A 15,401-nucleotide genomic window follows, 5' to 3' on the forward strand; every position below is an offset into this window, starting at 1 on the left:
CAACACCTATTTCTACAACACATCTGAACACTACAACACCTTTAATTTCACCAACAACAGCAGTTACCGGTGAGTTTCCAGAAATAAGGCATGGGCTAACACTTCCCTGGTTACCATTTGTTTGAAATCTTTCAGTAATTCACATTGACTTGAAAGTTGCCACAACACAAACATTTGTTACACATAAACTAAAAATATTGTCCGAATTTAGAAATGTAGCAATTACAGCAAGTAGTCTGGGCTTGAATCTTTTTGATTTTAGCAATAACATGTTGGCGGTCTTCTGAATAGCAAACTTCTTCAGTTACACTGTTGATTGTTAAGATGTCCATCCTCGTTACAAGAAAGCAGTTAGTGTGTCAGTTAAGAATATGTGACATACCGGTACTTAAAATATAATGCATTTTAGTAAAGCTATACAGTAAGTCCTCTAAGTGTAAATCATTTTGTTTTCTATTGTCAGCTGTAATATACGATTGTAAAATGTTCTTTTTGGATTCAACAGCTACTGTTACACCACATGTGAGTGCTATGATATCCCCAATGTCCGCAACAACAAGTGCATGCTTCAAAAGGATTGTTACATTACTCTTCCATGTTATAGACCGAATCACTGTGATGTCGCGCTAACACAAAAATCGCCTCCGGGTGGACAACTGGCTGTTGAGTTGAATTGCCGAGATATGTGAAATTGGCAAACTTGTTTATTTCTGTTGTCATTATACAGTATAGTTGAACCTGGTGAGCTGAAGTTTCTGCTGTGCTTATTTTCTGTACTGTGTTGCCTTGCTAGCGACTTTGATAATCAAAATTTAGTGCTTCGAACGGCAGCATCTCACCGCTGGTTGGACTAACAGCTAGTTTTGGTGGTGTCCCTTTCTTTATTCTGTGGCCCAACAGGTAAATTAGCTCTCCAACCTAACGTTAGTGAAACTGTTGACATACGAAAGCATCAAACTTGCATTTTTGATGGATGAGATGAGTTTATTCAGTTCTTCCTCGCCCTTGTATACTCAGCATCGTATAATTGTTTGAACAGGACAAAGGAGTTTTCTACCTGAAAGTTATTGGAAACAAACATTGTGATTGCCCAACAGCATGTCTTTACAGCAGCATGGCTAACACCAACAACAGAAGCTAAAGTTACCCACAATCCATCAGGTGTATCTCAACTACGGATCTCACAGCGACCCAAAATACAAAACATCTCCTCCCCTCTTACAGTAGATAAATAACAACTGAGGGTCTACTCAAATTCGTAGCTCTCGTTATAACACAACATTCACAACTTCAATGAAAATATGAACATTACAACATTCTCAACATTGTGTTTCTCTATGCTGCTTTAAGGGTGAGGGTAAACTCCTGACTGTGGCCATGGGGATTATTCTGCCCCGTTGACTTGGGTCAGTCATTATTTAACCTAATAATTCAGGCATGCAGGAGGCCACTGCTCTCTGGTGGGGTATCAGCGGTCTGCAGAAACATGGAAAGCTTGTTTCTGGTGCTGATGCAAAAGAAGGTGTTTCAGTCTTATTCAATGGTAGACATAACTAATAATATATATATTTTAAAGATCTACACATTACAACATTAACTAATAAAATAATGTTGTATACCGTAAAAATCTTAATTTAAACACCTTAGACCTCTCTCCCTCTCTGGATAGTGATTTTACATGGCCATTTGTCTACCCTGAAGTGATTTTTGTGTTATCAAGTCATCACAATGATTCTGTCTATACACAGATAGGGAGCTTAACGTTTAGGGAGCAGCAGCCAAGGCCCACGCTAGAATGTGTGAGGTAGACAGCCGCGACTGCTCTATTACAGTATGACAGTAAGACCACTTGTCATGCAAATGTTAAAAACATATCATAATGCTGTAATGTCTCATATTGTACATCTTTCTACTTACTGTCCCCATTTACCTTTACTTTTTTTATGAATATTTTTTTATTATACTAACTTCATTTAAATAGCTTGATGTGCAACATGGCCTCTCAGAAATCACTTTTGTCATGTAAGCTTGCTGGACTTTTTAACTTGCAGAACAAAAGATACTGTATGTTTAATAGCCAAATTGACTGTTGATATGAGACTTGATACAAAAGGAATAACAGCTACCAGAGTGCATTTTGTTGAATTATCCAATACATTGCAATAAACACTGCTTTAATATTGGTCTTCTTAGTTCTGACAGCCACATGACATAAACATAGCTTATAGAGATATGTTATATATACCTTTTGATCTGCAGTGGTATTGCAAATACTAAAAGGAGCCATCATTTACAACTGTTTTTGTTTTTGTGTCCTCTCTACCTGACCTTTTTCTGGTCTTTATCCTTTTCTTTACATCATGAAAAAACGGAAAGTATTTATCCATAGCTTTGCTCATATTTTTCATATCTTTTAAATTAACAGTATTCCAAGTGGCGATGTCAATGAAACTAGACAAGCAATTCACAGCCGCATTAAATGATGCAACAAGTTCTGAATACAAGAATCTTAAATTAAACATTGAGTCAGTGGTAAGTGCATTGATTACTCCATATCCAATTGTAACTTGTATTTCCTGTTCTCCATGTTACAATGTTGATATCATATCTCTCCCACAGTTAAATGAGCAGTATAAAGTAATCACAGGGTTTATCGGTGTTTCTGTTAACGGATTCAGGTATGGAATTTCTGGCTTTAAATATTTTTTTCCGGCAGGACTCCATACACATTTTACACCACAACTTTGTCTTTTGTTATTCTTACAGAGAAGGAAGTATAATTACAGACTTTGTTGTTCAGACAACACAAGTTAAGCCGACTGAAATGGCTAAAGTAAATCAAAAGATCCCTGACGCAATGAAGTCTATTGCCGCAGTCATTGGTTCAATTACTGCAGATTACAACAGTAAGTTAAAAAAAAATAGTACCTAATTATTTTTTGGTTGACCGAATTCCCAACTGATCTCTTTTTAATTTTTTTTTAAAGGTCAAACTCCAATCAGCATACCCCAGATCACGTATACTGGTACAAGCATGACGCTGACATGTGGGCCTCCGGAGATTAATGTGGGACAAATTAATGGTTCTGAGTGGACATTAAATAGAGGGGAAATTACAGAAAGTGCAAGAATTAAAGTAAATACTTCTGGCATGGTGTCTATGCTTACAGTTGACAACGTCATTCTTGCTGATACTGGTAAGTCAAAGATAACTGGATTTTAACTACTAAGAAATTAGTAAACCTGAAACTACTATAAAATGTTACCAATGCAGTTATATAAACACTTCTAAAGCTGGGTCTTACATTTCATGATTCTGTGAGGTGATATCAGAAATATAGTGCATTTTGGAATTTTATTAATCTTATATTTCAACTGAATATTGTGAAAAAGCAGAGACATTATCGCTCATTTTTACTGCATCTCACAATAAATGTTGGACTGAAAGCACCAACAGCAGTCCTGTTCCTACACAAATATCATATAATATAATCAAAATATTTAGTCAGCTAAAGTGAAACGTGGCAAATTATAAATGAATCTTTATTTTACGGTATACTAATGCAATCATGAATATTTACTTCTCTTCATCACAGGAATTTACGAATGTACTCTAATAAGCGAAGTCATTAATTTCACCCAAAAAGGAGATACAACGAATAAAATCCAACAAGCTCCCATTATACAACTACAGAGTATTGTTAATGTTTATTGTAATGGGACAGAAGGACAGAAACAACCACTTGAGTGTTGCGTGCAGTCCCCCTATACGGTCACGTGGTTTAGCTCAACTAATGCACCCTTAGGTAAGTATGAAGTGACGTTGAAAACAGGATACAGCTATTAACAGTTTATATTATTAACAACACTGTTAAATGTTTACATGTTCCACTATAGTTTCCAAGAGTGAAAAAAACTGCATCACGTATGATTACGTGCTTGGGAGCTGCAGTGGAGGACAACAAATAAATTTTGTTTGTAAAGTAGATAATCCAAAGGATTATAATAAAACAACAGTAATTAAAATTTTCACACAAGGTAAGAGCAACCTTTGAAATGTGATTATATTGGCTTAGCTAATAGCTGTTAGCTGTTTTACCTTTTTTTCTGTGTAAAACTAATTGATTTTTGTAATTCTTTAGTTCCAACATGTGTTGATACTCATTATGGGTCTGGACGAGTAGGCGACATATCACGCATAGGATGTGATGTAGGTCAGGACGGGAGCAGGACTGCGGTCTGTCAGCAAACAGGGTGGACGCTTTTGCAGGACACCTGCATCGTAACAGCAATCAACAATTTGTTAATTTTTTCAACGGTAGGTAATCTTTTGCAAACAAATCATCCCCATTAGAACTCCCCAGAAGATACAATATACCATACGGTCAAATATTAGTTAATAACAAAAACGTAATGCCATGTCACCAGGGCCTGCAGTTAACTTTTTTGGCCACCAGCCACACAGGCTTTTCAACAGCCAAATTTGTTGATGACTCGTGGTACTTAATGGCTTCTAATTTTAGGTGTTTAGTCACATACATACGACAGGTACTGCACTACAGTTGTTCCGTACTACTGTCGTGAATCAGCTACTCACTTTTAATCAAGTTGTGGCTGAAACATACAGTATGAAACCTGGTTATTCATCTTCATGTATGTTTCTGCTATTATGCAGGTATCTGAGTGTTTCTGTTATGTACTGAGCTGCAGGTAGTATCAGTATCTGCCTTTCAGTTGTGGATGTTCTGACCAAATTTTATGATTCTACATAATGCAACTTACAATGCACACTTTAGGCAGACGTTATAATGATGAAGCAATTTGAATAGTTCTGCATCAAGAAAATTGTATTGCCCATTGTATTTTCTATAATATCTATTAAGAGTGGATGTTGGTTTTGATCTGTTCCAGGAAGACCTGGACAGGATTTCAACACTTGTTAACCTCAGCGTTAAATACTGAAGTTCTGAACACAAAGCAGCACTCCACATCACTAAAAAAGATTTACAAGTACCACATTGCTCAAATCGTTCATGCTTAAATCTGTCATATAATTCATTTAAACTGACCACTGTTTTCATGTATTGTTTGGCTGAGCGGGTCACTTGTTTGAGCAAACACAGTTACATGTATAGCCAATACCTTACTATTACTTTATTTTTAATTTCAGGATGTAGATCCTTGTTTATCATTGTATCTTTTGCTACCAGACCTGTGAGAATTGAAAATGCCCCTGTGCACAAAGTGGGACATACTTGTCCTTGTTATGGGATCTTGTCCCAAAGCCTATTATGTTTGTATGGAACATGATTCACACAACAGTGTCACAAAAGAAGCAGCAGCCAGCAGTAAGCTGGACAGCAGTGTGACCGACTTGTTTTCGTTTGATTGGGCAATTGGCATTGTAAATTAATAAAATGATTCCTTCCTCTTCCTTAGCACCCCTCCAGCTTGTGGCATCCTAAGCTACTGCCTAGCTCCGCTATGTCCACATTTGGTCACATTCTGCTTAAGAACCTCATGCTGTGATCTCAGCATCTCTGATGCCAGAGACCTTTGTTGTACACCACAAGCTCAATCTTTTAAGATTGAACATTAGTCTGGGGAGTCTGCTCTGTATTTTTTCTACTGCACAAGAGGCTGGATCAAGGGGCGTAGTTCAAATGACTCTGTACGTAATTGGATAGTCTTTCAACCAATCAGACCAACGATCCGGGTGACGTACTTTGCAGAGCAAGGCAGAGCGAAAGCCAGTGGCCGTCATGTTGAATGTAAACAAAAAGCTGCTTGCCTTAACTTCCCTATCGTCATCAACCTGCCAATAGCGCGCCAGGTGGATAAGCCAGTTTGTGATTGGTTCCCGCAAATTTGTAACGGAAGCAGGATAGATAAATGTACAGGTTTCCAGCCTGAGCTGCAGGGTGAAATCAAATTGCCAGCAGATTGGGCTGGGTTTACCCAGTCTACCACTGCCCCTCTCTCTCCACATATTACCATCTTTCCGGTGCGCCAGTGCAGGAATGTTAACAAAGACAGCAGCGTTGTGTGAACTCATTTGGCAAGGGCTTGAATGTAATGGACACTCAGTTATCTGTAAAAGTTCCACACTTTAGCTTTAAAACACATTCTCTTAGCCTGCCCTGCCAGTTTCTAGTGGCCAGAAAAAAACATCTTTGCGTTTATCATGAATAGTTTGTAATCTCATGCTAACATTTGGTGTCATACTTTTCTGTGTATTTATCTTTTAGAATTTGAAGGAGGCTCAAGTACCAGACTTCGTGGCAAATCTAAGTAGCACGGTCCAAAATGTAAAAGACAAAATAGCAACGTCATCTGCAACCATATCAGCTATCGTTGACATCCTAAACAACATTGCAAATGTTTCCATTGGTGTTGTCACTGCACGTGTCATGGAGGTAGGCTAAACCTTCCACTCTGTAGCCTTTTAGTAAAGGTTATGTGTTTTGTCATTAAAAACCTTTCGACTTTTTGATGAGGTTGTACACTTACAATGCAATGTCTCTTCATTTGCAGAATGTACTTGAAACAGTTGATGTCGTCATTGGTAGTGAATCAAGACAGTCCTGGACATTTCTGAATGAAAATAGAACCAGCAATGCGAGCTCAGCACTACTGGGTTCAATGGAGACCCTGTCTGAGAGGTTGGTAGGGGAGATTGTCTTAGAGACTCCACGGATCTTGCTCAAGAGAAACACTACGTTTAACAACTCCTTCACGGTCAATCTGAACAACAGCATTTCCATAGACGTTCCAAAAATCAACAGTAATGTCTCTTTCACCACCATCACATTCTCCACCCTTAATAATGTTATGCCAACACGGAACTCCAGCTTCAACACTACCAGCAATTACACTGTCACAGATAATGCAATAAACGCTGCTGTGGTGCTAGTCAAAACAAATGCAGTGGTTCAGAATGTTACTCTGAGCTTCAACAAGCTTAACAGTTCGCTATTACTAAACCCACAGTGTGTCTTCTGGAACTTCAAACTCTTTAATCAGTCGGGGGTTTGGGATGATGAGGGTTGTACGTTTGTTTCTGATGTAAACAACACTGTAACCTGCAGCTGCAACCATCTCACCTCATTCTCAATTCTGATGGCAACAGACATCCCTCCAGACCTGAGAGAAGCCTTGGATATAATCACTTATATTGGAGTTGGGATATCTCTGGCAAGCTTAGTTATATGTCTCATTATTGAAGGATACGTGTGGAAAGAAATGACTAGAAATAGCACTTCCTTCATGCGCCATGTTTCCATCGTTAACACTGCCCTTTCTCTGTTGATCGCTGACATCTGTTTCATCATCGGGGCTTCTATTGCCAAGAACCCCCTTGAAAACCCAGTTCCAGTTGGACCATGCAGCACAGCAACATTTTTTATGCACTTTTTCTACCTTGCTCTGTTTTTTTGGATGCTTGTGTCGGGCCTTCTGCTCTTTTACCGCACGGTCATGGTCTTCTCCCACATGTCCAAGTCAACCATGTTGGCCATTGGCTTCCTATTAGGCTACGGGTGCCCTCTGATTATAGCTGTTATTACTGTTGCTGTCACAGCACCAGGGAATGGATACATCAAGGCAGACAATGCTTGCTGGCTCAACTGGATCCAGACACGTGCCCTGCTGGCCTTAGTGATACCTGCCTTGACTATAATTTTCATCAACATAATAATCGTGATCGTGGTATTATTCAAAATGCTGAGAAGAGGTGTAGGAGACGCCACCCAAAGAAATGAAAAGCAAACGCTGGTGGTCATTGTCAGGTGTTTAGCCATTTTGACTCCTTTATTTGGACTGACCTGGGCTTTGGGAGTGGGAACCATAATATCGTCAACAGATAAGGGAATCCACATTGCTTTTGCATTCTTCAATTCACTACAGGTATTTGCATTCACTGAAATACAAAGTTCTTTAATACTTGTGGCAGTATTTTGTGTAATAAAACATTTTGTGTTCTTCCAGTGATAAAAAAATTTGCATGTCATCTGTTTTTCCTTAGGGTTTCTTCATTTTAGTGTTTGGGACACTATTCGATTCAAAGGTATGTTGACTTCAAAGAAAGACATTTTGCAAAATATACTTATTTGCTTTTCAGAGTGCTGCCGTAGATGAGAAGATAGCTATCACTCTGACAGTAATGGAGAAATTATTTAAATCCTTTATTAACTAATGGCAGCAGAACCACAATGTAAAAAAAAAATCATTCACAACTTAATTTCCTGGATCCTAAAATATTCTCAAATGAATGTACAGAAGTATTATCAGCTAAATGTACTTAGTATTAAAAATAAAAAAATACTTCTTATGGAGCAGAAAGGCTCCTGTCAGTGTGAGATTTTTCAATAGCTAGAGCAGTTACAGACAGGAGACACTTAGCTTAGCATAAAGACTGGGCTCTGTCCAAAGCAAAACAATCCAGCAACTGAAAGTTATTCAAAAACAAATAAGCTTGGGGGCCTGGATAGCTCATCTGGTTGAGCGTGCACTCCATGAATAATTGCCCAGTCCTTAGGGCAGCGGAAGTGGTTGAATTCTGACCTGCGGCCCTTTGCTCCATGTCCTCCATGTCTCTCTCCCCTTTACAGTCTTAAACTGTCCTGTCAAATAAATGCCCCAAAAATAATAGTTCTTATTTCCCAAAATCTTGCTAAATATTTTCCAAATTACACAGTAGTAATGATTTTGACATTGAAATCCATTTTATTGTGCCTGTAGATCCGTTCTATCCTCTCAAGAAAATTACCTACAGCAAGCACAGGCTCAAATACAACAAGAGTAAGTGCATTTTATTAATATCCCAAAACCATTACATAAACATTTTGAGTTTAGGCAGGTTTTCTTTGTTTGTAAAGTATCCTACCTTTGGTTGAATCTAAAGATATGAAATGAATATACTGTAAGAATATAAATTATACAGACATTATTAAAATTTCCTGCAAGAACTTTATTTTACATATATTTATTTTTTCTACTATAGAGTACAAGTGGAGGCATTTCCTCTCTCCCTGGCCTAAACTGGATAAATCAAATGCGTGGAAGAAGATGTAAGTTGTGTTTAAATATGGCTTTTTTGCCGTTTACTTGAATAAGCTGTCTTATTAACAATTTATTTGTCTTTCAGATATGTATCGTGTGTCAGAAGCTGCAAACTCAAGCAGCACTGGTGCATCGGAGTCATTCGTCAATATCTGAATTCACGAATCAAACTGTACACATATATTTTATTTAATTACTGATTCAAAAGATCTGGCAGTTATTGTAAGTTTTTTTAGTAAAAAATCAGAAAGTGAAGAAAGTAAAAAGCTTAGTGGGATGAAATTGTAAAAGCTTTTAATTCATTTAAATCAGAAGAAAATAGTGTGGTTCGAAACAAACAGCATTACAAAATGATTGCATGGTAATGTTCCCGTTTGTGTAATGAGAAGCCCTAGGAAAGCAAGTGTGACATAATCTGAAAAAGTTTAGATATACTATATTGTGAATGTAACTGAAATGGTATTTTAGTAAACGTTGAAGCAGCATGAAGAAACTGTTTCTGATTCTTAAATGTGAAGTCCATTGCTGCTTTGTTAGCCAACAACTTAAGCAACTTATAATTAACGAATGTCGTAGAAGTAGATCCTGAATTACTCTGGATCAATGACTCAAGTACCAAAGTTATTTAACCCAGTCTGACTCCCAATTTGTTTAATACGGACATTTGGTTGGTGGCTCTCAGCGTCAGATGCCGATGCAAAGGGCACCCTTTAGCATCTCTATGGGGGGCGATGGGCATAGCAGCAGTTTGACCACAGTGCTGTGGGATGACGTAGTATGAAGCGAGTAGTATAAAAAAAAACAAAAATCAAAACAACAGGACTTTCACCCAGGAGACTGGGGTTTGTGTCCTGTTCTTGTCCCACGTGTCCCTTAAATGAACATTTTGTAACCCCATCCACAATCTTTTCTCATCCTTACTGTCTCATTCTTGTCCCTTCTGTGACTTGAACATACTTAAACACACCTTTGCTCTTTTCCTTACCCTAACTTTACCCTGGGTGTAAAAAAATGAAGCCAAGGTGTATCGACCCAGAGCGTCAAAAAAGTGACATCAAGGGTCGTAAATGACACCAAAGAGGTAGGGGGTAACCAGAGCGTCATATATCGCTGCAGATGGGATTACATTGGAATAAATTGAAAGCCCCCTGCGTCTGACTGAGATGCTAAAGACACTCCCCTGACCAAGCATTGGTTTTTGACGCGTGACGTTTGAGAGTGTTGTACAAGTCGATCCTGAATAACTCTGAATCAATGACTCAAAAACCAAATGTATGTAATCATAAAATATTTTTACTTAAATTTAAGTCCTGACTAGTTATTAGGTTTCTTGTGATTACCTTACATTACCTACCATGCCAATGTCCCCTTAAGTAAGTAGACCATCATACTTCCTATCTGAAAAGTAGCTAATAAGGATTTAACAGAGTATCACTAATACCACTATTTAATGGAAGGCTGAAATCTATAACTTATTTTAGGGACAAAATGTATTGTGTGATATATTCTCTGTATGGATGTACATTGCTTGACAAGCACTGTCAGTTAACTGCTTTGCACTATACCAAAATCTGTCTGTAAGTTTGTCCCAGGAAATCACGTTTGCACAATCAGTCTGTAAGTTTCTACCAGTATATCTAGATTGCACATTGGTATGGAAAGGTAAATTGAGTCTTGGTAGTAGTGTAGCTCAATAATGTATGTTAGCTTAGTTGTGGCAATGTGTAATTTCACAAGCATTGCCATCATTGTAGTGAATGTGAATGAACAGTGGCAGTTACATTTTGTTTTTGTTTTAATTGTTGTATTTTTTGAGTTATACATTTTAGGATGTGTTTTTACTTCATAACATGCAAGATAACACGCAACACATTGCTAACTCTGTTAAAACACAAAACCATTTGGTTACCGATAGTTGCCGATTATTTATAGCATTATCACATATAAAATTATCTTTTGTCTTGCACATGTTCAATGACTATTTGGCTGTAATAAATGTTTTTATTTGACTCTACTTGAACTCTGTTATTCAAGATGATGAAGCAGGTATGAGGGTGAAATATTTTTCTGTGATCAATCTATCATGTTATTGCTTTTATTACATATTTCTTTGAAACTCGCTTGGTAAGTAAAACGTTTTCCATAACTGCACATCCCAGTTAGACAGTAAATGCTGTAAACATATACTGTACTTATAATGATCGAAAGGAAAACACATTTTCACTCACAACCCAGTTTCACGGCAGTTTGTGAAATTGTCACGTTATTTAATCTATTGATTCATGTACACGGACACGTTAATGTCGTTTATTTCGTACTGGTCAGCACGTATTTTAAACTAATGTATTTCAATGGGAAGCATCTTTTGTGATCACAGCACGACTACAGTAGCGAGTGGTATGAAATGCCGAAAATCCGCGCAGGGATGTTGGTTGGGGTGGTGGATTTGGTGGACTTTCACCCCGGAGACTGGGGATTGTGTCCCGTGTGTGACGTTAACTTTCCCTGTTGTTCTTTTCCTAAACTCAACCATCCTATTGTTGTCACGCGTCCCCCAGGGACAGTGGATCATGTCCTGCCGTGTGACGTGTCCTTTCCCAGTTCTTCTTTTCCTAAACACAACCGTCCCATTGTTGTTGCACGTCCCCCACAGACCGTGTATCGTGTCCCGGTGTGTGACGTTAACTTTCCCCATTGTTCTTTTCCTAAACTCAACCCCCGTTGTTGTCCCACGTCCCCCACAGACCGTGTATCGTGTCCCGGTGTGTGACGTTAACTTTCCCCATTGTTCTTTTCCTAAACTCAACCCCGTTGTTGTCCCACGTCCCCACAGACCGTGTATCGTGTCCGGTGTGTGACGTTAACTTTCCCCATTGTTCTTTTCCTAAACTCAACCCCCGTTGTTTTCCCACGTCCCCCACAGACCGTGTATCGTGTCCCGGTGTGTGACGTTAACTTTCCCCCTTGTTCTTTTCCTAAACTCAACCCCCGTTGTTGTCCCACGTCCCCCACAGACCGTGTATCGTGTCCCGGTGTGTGACGTTAACTTTCCCCGTTCTTCTTTTCCTAAACACAACCTCTGTATAGATGCTTCCCATTACGTGCTGACCACCACAAAATAAACAAGATTAACGTGTCCGTGTACATGAATCAATAGATTAAATAACGTGACCATTTCACAAACTGCCGTTGAGACAGTGTTGAAAATACGGATGCTTAGTCAGGTGCCTTTGGTGTTGTTATTGACGCACTCAATGACAACTGGCAAAAAGGCAAACCATCACTCTTCAGAAAAGGAAAATGCAGAAGAGGTTGCTGACAGACATCAGCAAAAACATACAGGACATGTGTTTCTAAAAGTACACACAAGGTGTCGACCTCTAGCCTGGTTGACACCAGACCCTTCTCAGTTGCAACTGAGAGTGGGTCTGGGAAAGGTTCATTGACAGTTCATTTCCAAAGGGGCGTCACCAACGGAAGCCACTCAAATGCCTCTGGGCGCATTTGATAGTCCTTCAACCAATCAGACCAACGATCTGGGTGATTCTTTTCACATCCAATATACAACAAAAAAAAATTTGATTTTGGTTTTTGGTGTCGTCCCTCCTTGCCCTACTTTTTCCTTGCAGGTGTTGCATATTGCAAACTTGTTATCTTCTGCACACACACTGAAAAATTTCCAAACAGCTGACATGTTCAGTTCAGTTTATTCTTTGTCCCAGAAGGGCAATTTGTGTGCAGCAGGAAGACATCACATGGAAATATATACCACAACCACACAACAATTAACTTACTAAAAACAGCAATACATACAGCAATAAGCAGCAATAGCAGAAATTATGTTGGGGACATAATAACAAGTAATAATCAATAATAATAATACATTTAAAAGAAATACAGGGATAACTAAGATAAACAAACAAAAGCTAAACAAACAAAAGCTATCACCTCCTATTAGCTAAATTGAGTGCCTGAATGGAACGAGGAATAAAAGAGTTTTTATATCTCTGTTTACGAGCTAATGGAGTGCTAAATGTAAGCCAGAAGGTAATAGCAAGTATTCTCCGCAGGTTAATTCACAAGGTTCCCTACATGTGCGAGAATAGCGCAGACACGAGCTTCACACCGCAAGCAGGTATGCGCCACACACGGCGGAGAAGTTGAGAGAAAGGAAAAAGAGGCCGTGCTGTTGCGTCCGTGTGTGCGTGCGTCCTTGAGAACTGTAACTCGTATAACTTATGTTGTCAGTTAATTGTAGCGTTGACCGGCATGAAATTGGCACATGTCAGACTGACCTGCTGGTCGCCGGTCATAGCCGAGCACGTGAAGCACGGCTTCGGTAGCCGTCATGTTGAATGTCCGTGCGTTCATGGACATCGGAAAAACGTTTTTCCGAGTGAAAACGTCACCATTCACGTAACGTCCTGTGGGAATCAGAGGTGTGAAACCAAGGGGGTAAGCTTCGCTTCAGAACTCGAGCCATCATGGCGCCATTTTGTTGCTAATTGGCCATCACCTCCTGCCATGACCGTCATTTTTTTTTTACGTCATTTGACTGCGAATAACTTTACATCTGAAGCGTTTAAAGACTCTATTTGTCCGTTGTTTAGTTCCAAAGAAACACGACAATGTATAAAAGGCTCCATTACCTTGTACCTCACGTTATGGCTCCGTAGCAGACGTTTTTGTAAAAATAGGCTAAAGATTGTGTCATAACCAAGTGACTTACTGTCGCATAGTAGAGGAATTACCGTATAGTACAGGAGAAGCTCGCAGGCAGTTTCGACTTACATTAGCTGTTTGGGTTTAATTACTAATGTTAACTAGCATGTTAGTGATCAATAATTAGCCTGTGCCCATGTTATCTCCTTACATACACCTGCAGTCTCCGTATCTGTAAGATTGGGAATGATTGAGATTTCTCTTGGCACAGCTACCAGAAGACTTACAACTTTCAGACACGTTGCTCACGTCACATTCTCTCAGTTGGAGGCTGCGCAGTAAAGCTGGCCATCACCGGAAAAGGGCTTCTAATAGCCTTCACTGGTCTCCGTCCAGAGCAACGGGGTCTATTGGTCCATTATATACTGTCTATGTGTGAAACTCAGGCTGGATTTTGATAACCAGTTGGTGACGCGTTGTTGACAACTGATGTTTGATGGAGGCGACTTTGGTTCACTGAACATATTTCAATGATAATAAACTGTTTATTGTGGACAAATTCCTCTGCCAATAAACATACACAGACATAATATGTTTAAAATTATTCACAAATAGGCCTATGTATAAAAAAACAACACATTATCCGTGTCTTTTCCCGTTCGCTGTCCTGCAGATAACACAAAAAAACACATGGTGATGTGCTGTTTGGATGCTTTCATAAGAAAACAGCAGAAAATCTTCTGTTATTGTGGCCTCCATGTTTTCACACACCAGATGCTCCAGGCTACGGCCAACCGTTGGTGGCAGTCATGCAAAAAGTTGTTATGCCAAACATGCCAATATAACAGAAGAAGAAGAACACGCATCCCGACCATGTGAACGCTGCCAGTCGGAAAAACAACGTAAACCAGGGGGGGCGGTGCCTGTTATTCCGAGGTGGCATGAACGCAGCATCAAAACAAAAAGCTGCTCGCCATCGCTGCGCTATCGTCGTCGCGTAAAGCCCGCCTCAACGGTTGTGATTGGTGTAGAGCCCGCCTCAGCGGTTGTGATGGGTGCCTCGATTTTGGGGACATTGGAAATGGGTTTGAATGGGCTCTTCGCCAGACTGACTTACAAAGCAAATCTCAAATTTGCCGGAAGTTCGTCATGGTTTACCCAGGCTTGTTGTCCTCCTTTTTCTGCAGTCAAAGGCCATTTTGGGATGTAGCATCAACTGAAGATGACAGGGAAACTTGTCAGTGCAAGACACATGAGAACCTACAGTTAATGTCCTCTAGTCTTTACAATTGTGGGCTTCTTTCCAGTAAAGATGTGGAGGAGATGGCAGATACCATTGATTGTGATCTTAATTTGAAGGATTTTGCTTCAGGTGTTTGTAAAGAGTGCCACCTGCACCTGCTAACTGCATTTACAGTGGTAAGGCCCACATCCAAGAACTCCATTGCTCTGACACTTTGGCCTACTGAAGTCAACAATGATGAAAAAAAGGAGATCATGCTGACAGAGGTTCAAACGGTCCAAAAAGCTTCATAGGGTACCCAGGAAACCAAGTGTGAGATGGGATAAACAGTTTATGAGATATTTCAAAGACAACAGACATACATGCGCACACATGCACACACACACACACACACACACACACACACACACACAGATATATTGTTAGATTACTAAGT

General features: G+C 39.5%; 1 protein-coding gene across 1 annotated transcript; it reads left to right on the plus strand.

Moving 5' to 3' along the window:
* Nucleotides 1–34: 34 nt before the first annotated feature.
* LOC114573605 (adhesion G protein-coupled receptor F4-like) lies at nucleotides 35–9,262 on the plus strand. The gene is made up of 14 exons (XM_028605880.1): nucleotides 35–69; nucleotides 2,426–2,532; nucleotides 2,620–2,678; nucleotides 2,767–2,906; nucleotides 2,988–3,197; nucleotides 3,597–3,806; nucleotides 3,898–4,038; nucleotides 4,143–4,318; nucleotides 6,249–6,416; nucleotides 6,535–7,905; nucleotides 8,024–8,065; nucleotides 8,740–8,799; nucleotides 9,002–9,068; nucleotides 9,146–9,262. The coding sequence occupies exons 2-14, from the start codon at nucleotides 2,440–2,442 to the stop codon at nucleotides 9,214–9,216; spliced, it is 2,808 nt and encodes a 935-aa protein (XP_028461681.1). The 5' UTR covers nucleotides 35–69; nucleotides 2,426–2,439; the 3' UTR covers nucleotides 9,217–9,262.
* Nucleotides 9,263–15,401: the final 6,139 nt, after the last annotated feature.

The sequence above is a fragment of the Perca flavescens genome, chromosome 18 (genome assembly GCF_004354835.1).
Source record: "Perca flavescens isolate YP-PL-M2 chromosome 18, PFLA_1.0, whole genome shotgun sequence".
Lineage (NCBI taxonomy): Eukaryota > Metazoa > Chordata > Actinopteri > Perciformes > Percidae > Perca > Perca flavescens.

Excerpts from the sequence above, each read along its gene's own strand:
- LOC114573605 (XM_028605880.1), top strand. The coding sequence starts at position 2,440 with ATGTCAATGAAACTAGACAAGCAATTCACAGCCGCATTAAATGATGCA. Across the intron at positions 3,807-3,897 it reads CTCAACTAATGCACCCTTAG|TTTCCAAGAGTGAAAAAAAC; the intron begins GTAAGTATGAAG and ends GTTCCACTATAG. Across the intron at positions 4,319-6,248 it reads ATTTGTTAATTTTTTCAACG|AATTTGAAGGAGGCTCAAGT; the intron begins GTAGGTAATCTT and ends TTTATCTTTTAG.